The sequence below is a fragment of the Trichechus manatus genome, unplaced genomic scaffold (assembly GCF_000243295.1).
Source record: "Trichechus manatus latirostris isolate Lorelei unplaced genomic scaffold, TriManLat1.0 scaffold00296, whole genome shotgun sequence".
In the NCBI taxonomy this organism is placed as follows: Eukaryota; Metazoa; Chordata; class Mammalia; order Sirenia; family Trichechidae; genus Trichechus; species Trichechus manatus.
Window position 1 is genome coordinate 503,531 of NW_004444232.1, and position 3,139 is coordinate 506,669.

The window sequence follows — 3,139 nt, forward strand, 5'->3', positions numbered from 1 at the left end:
TTCTCCCTTGCTCCCAAAGGGGAGCCATCTTAGATGGCTGCTCACAGGCTTTTAAGACCCCAGACGCTACTCACCAAGGTAGAACGTAGAACATTTTCTTTATAAACTATGTTATGCCAATTGAGCTAGATGTTCCCCAAGACTAAGCCAACTTCTTTTGCCACCACCTTTTTTGTTCACTAGTAGCTGAGCTTTGACATTTGAAGCTCACTTCTGGACGATATTAACCCAAAGGAGCAAATCTTCGCTTAATTACATTCCTATTCTCTTCCCTTGGTCAGGAGACAATCAATAGAAGTCTACACATTAAAAAAAAATCCTAGCAATAAAACTATCCATTTAAGTAGTAAGCCTATCTAAGGACTGAGAACGTGCGACATAATGTAGGGTTACATGTGTGGGGCTTTACTCTGTATGCCTTCACTTACCAAAGCCTATTAGTTCACTAAAACATATCCTTACTGATCAATACGTGTGTCTAAAGAAGACAAATGTTTAAATATGAAACCAGTTTGTTTTAAAACTCAAACAAACTGGTGACTTAGATAAATTAGCATGACATGAAAGGAGGCAAACTTTTATTTACCTTGGAGAAAGAACTATTAGGAGTTAGAGTAGGCTTGCTGCAGGGCTCCACAATGTGATGACCTGAGAGGAATAACAAAATAAGTAAGGGATGAGTCAGTTAAAAACAAAATAGAGACATCAAAACTATGCAAGAAAAAGCCACATTTCTGTGGATGCTATTTTTATTAGTACACTAAAAGTCATATCACAAAGTAATTTCAAACTGAGTAAACAGAATCAAATATTAGAGAAAATTTTATCCCAAGAAGAGAGCCAATTTCTTAAAAGAAAACATTTCACATAAAAGCCCAGATCAGGCCGAATGGTTTAAGTGTGAGGTACTGAAAATAAATTATTCCAACCTAGTGGGAAGAGACATCACAGGTGCTGAACTATATTCACTTTACTATTTACGAGAAGATAGTCTTTTACCTCCTTTCATAAAGGCTATCAATTTAAAACAGGTAAGTTATGGATACAACCAAAAAGGGCTTTTAATATATTTCTAAACAAAAAGGTAATTTTAACTCTTAGGCATTAGTATAAAAATCCAATACATACATATTAAAAATGAGTAATTATGTCTCTCTTACAGTCAAAAGTCACATATTTAAAAATATTTTGATTCATTATATTTTCCAGAGATTTAGAAAGATATGAGAGTATAAAAATATTAAAAAAAAAAGGAAGATGAATGCAGACAAGTGTATTCAAGGACTTCTACCTTTTATGTAAAAAAAATCCGAAATATAATTAGTACTCTTCTACCAAGAGAGATGAAGGTTGAGATGGAAGTTTTAGGGGTAAACCTTTATAATTTTGTGGCTGATGTTACAAAGGGTGCAAAAATGTCTTTAAGCATCACTTTTAAGAGATAGAATGCATTTATTAAACTTCACCTAGGAAAAATGAGAAACTACACCAATTATAAACCACTGGTTAAAAAAAATTATATCAGAGTAACATAAAACATAATAACTTATTTTCTGTAATCCCTCCCTCCTCTCCTCCTAACCATCCTCTCCCCTGCCACTGTCTCCAGGCAACCACTGATCTGTTTTTTGTCACTATAGATTAATTTGCAATTTCTACAATTTTGTATAAATGGAATCATACATTATGAATTTTTTTTTGGGGGGGGGTTTGGCTTCTTTCACTCAGCATAATTATTTTGAGGTTATTTTAATTATGTTGTTCCATGTGTCAACAGTTCATTTCTTTTTATTGTTGAGTATTATTCCGTTCTATGGATAGACTACAATTGGTTTTTCCATGCCCCCTTCTCTGGACATTTGAGTTCTTTCCAGTTTTTGGCTATTACAAAGAAAGCCACTAGGAATATTTCTGTATAAGTCTTTGTATGGATGTATCCTTCCTTTTCTCTTGAGTAAATAAATACCTAGGAGTGGAACGGCTAGATTACATGGTAGGTCTATGTTCAAACTTTTAAGAACGTGTCAAACTATTTTCAATAGTGGTTGTACAATTTTACATTTCCACCACTGTATGAGAGTTCCTACTATTGATACTATATGACTTTCAGAACTCATAAAGAAATTAGTTCTATGGGAATAAAGTCAAAGAACCATACAGACAGATCACTGGGCAATTTCCACAAGGGTGGCAGGGCACAGCCACTCTCTTCAGTCTTGAAAATTTTAAAGAGAAGTGTCTTGGTCATCCAGTGCTGCTATAACAGAAATACCACAAATGGATGGCTTTAACGAACAAGTTTATTCTCTCACAGTCCAGTAGGCTAGAAGTTTGAATTCAGGGTGCCAGCTCCAGGGGAAGGCTTTCTCTCTCTGTTGACTCTGAAGAAAGGTCTTTTTCTTTTTTTTTAAATTTTATTTTATTGTTGTACTTTAAGTGAAGGTTTACAGTTCAAGTGAGTCTCTCATACAAAAATTTATACATACATTGTTATGTGACCCTAGTTGCTCTCCCTATACTGTGACAGCACACTCCTCGTTTCCACCTCGGATATCCCGTGTCCATTTAACCAGCTCCTGACCCTCTCTGCCTTCTCATCTCACCTCTGGACAGAAGTTGCCCATTTAGTCTCATGTATCTACTTAAGCTAAGAAGTACACTCTTCACTAGTATCATTTTATGTCCCACAGTCCAGTCTAATCTATGAAGAGTTGGCCTCGGGAATGGTTTTAGTTTTGGGGTAACAGAGTCCAGGGGCCATGTATTCTGGGGTCCCTCCAGTCTCAATCAAACCATTATGTCTGGTCTTTTTTACTATAATTTGAGTTGCACACCCCACTTTTCTCCTTCTCCGTCAAGGACTGAATGTTCTGTTCCCTGTTAGGACAGTCATTGGTGGTAGCCAGGCACCAGCTAGTGTTCTTCTGTCTCAGTCTGATGCAGTCTCTGGTTTATGTGGCCCCTTCTGTCTCTTGGGCTAATACTTTCTTTGTGTCTTTAGTGTTCTTCATTCTCCTTTACGCCAGGTGGATTGGGACCAACTGATACATCTTAGATGGTGGCTGCTCACTAGCTTTTAAGACCCCAGACACCACTCACCAAAGTAGGATACAGAACATTTTCTTAATGAACTTTGTTA

At 36.5% G+C, this 3,139-nt stretch overlaps 1 protein-coding gene across 1 annotated transcript in view; it reads right to left on the minus strand.

The window, feature by feature from the left end:
• PTPN13 (protein tyrosine phosphatase non-receptor type 13) overlaps positions 1–3,139 on the minus strand; it is a 192,920-nt gene that overhangs the window by 38,492 nt on the left and 151,289 nt on the right. Inside the window, exon 36 of the mRNA XM_023725318.1 lies at positions 577–648. Coding sequence (XP_023581086.1) covers positions 577–648 — 72 coding nt within the window. The remainder of the gene's footprint in view (positions 1–576; positions 649–3,139) is intronic.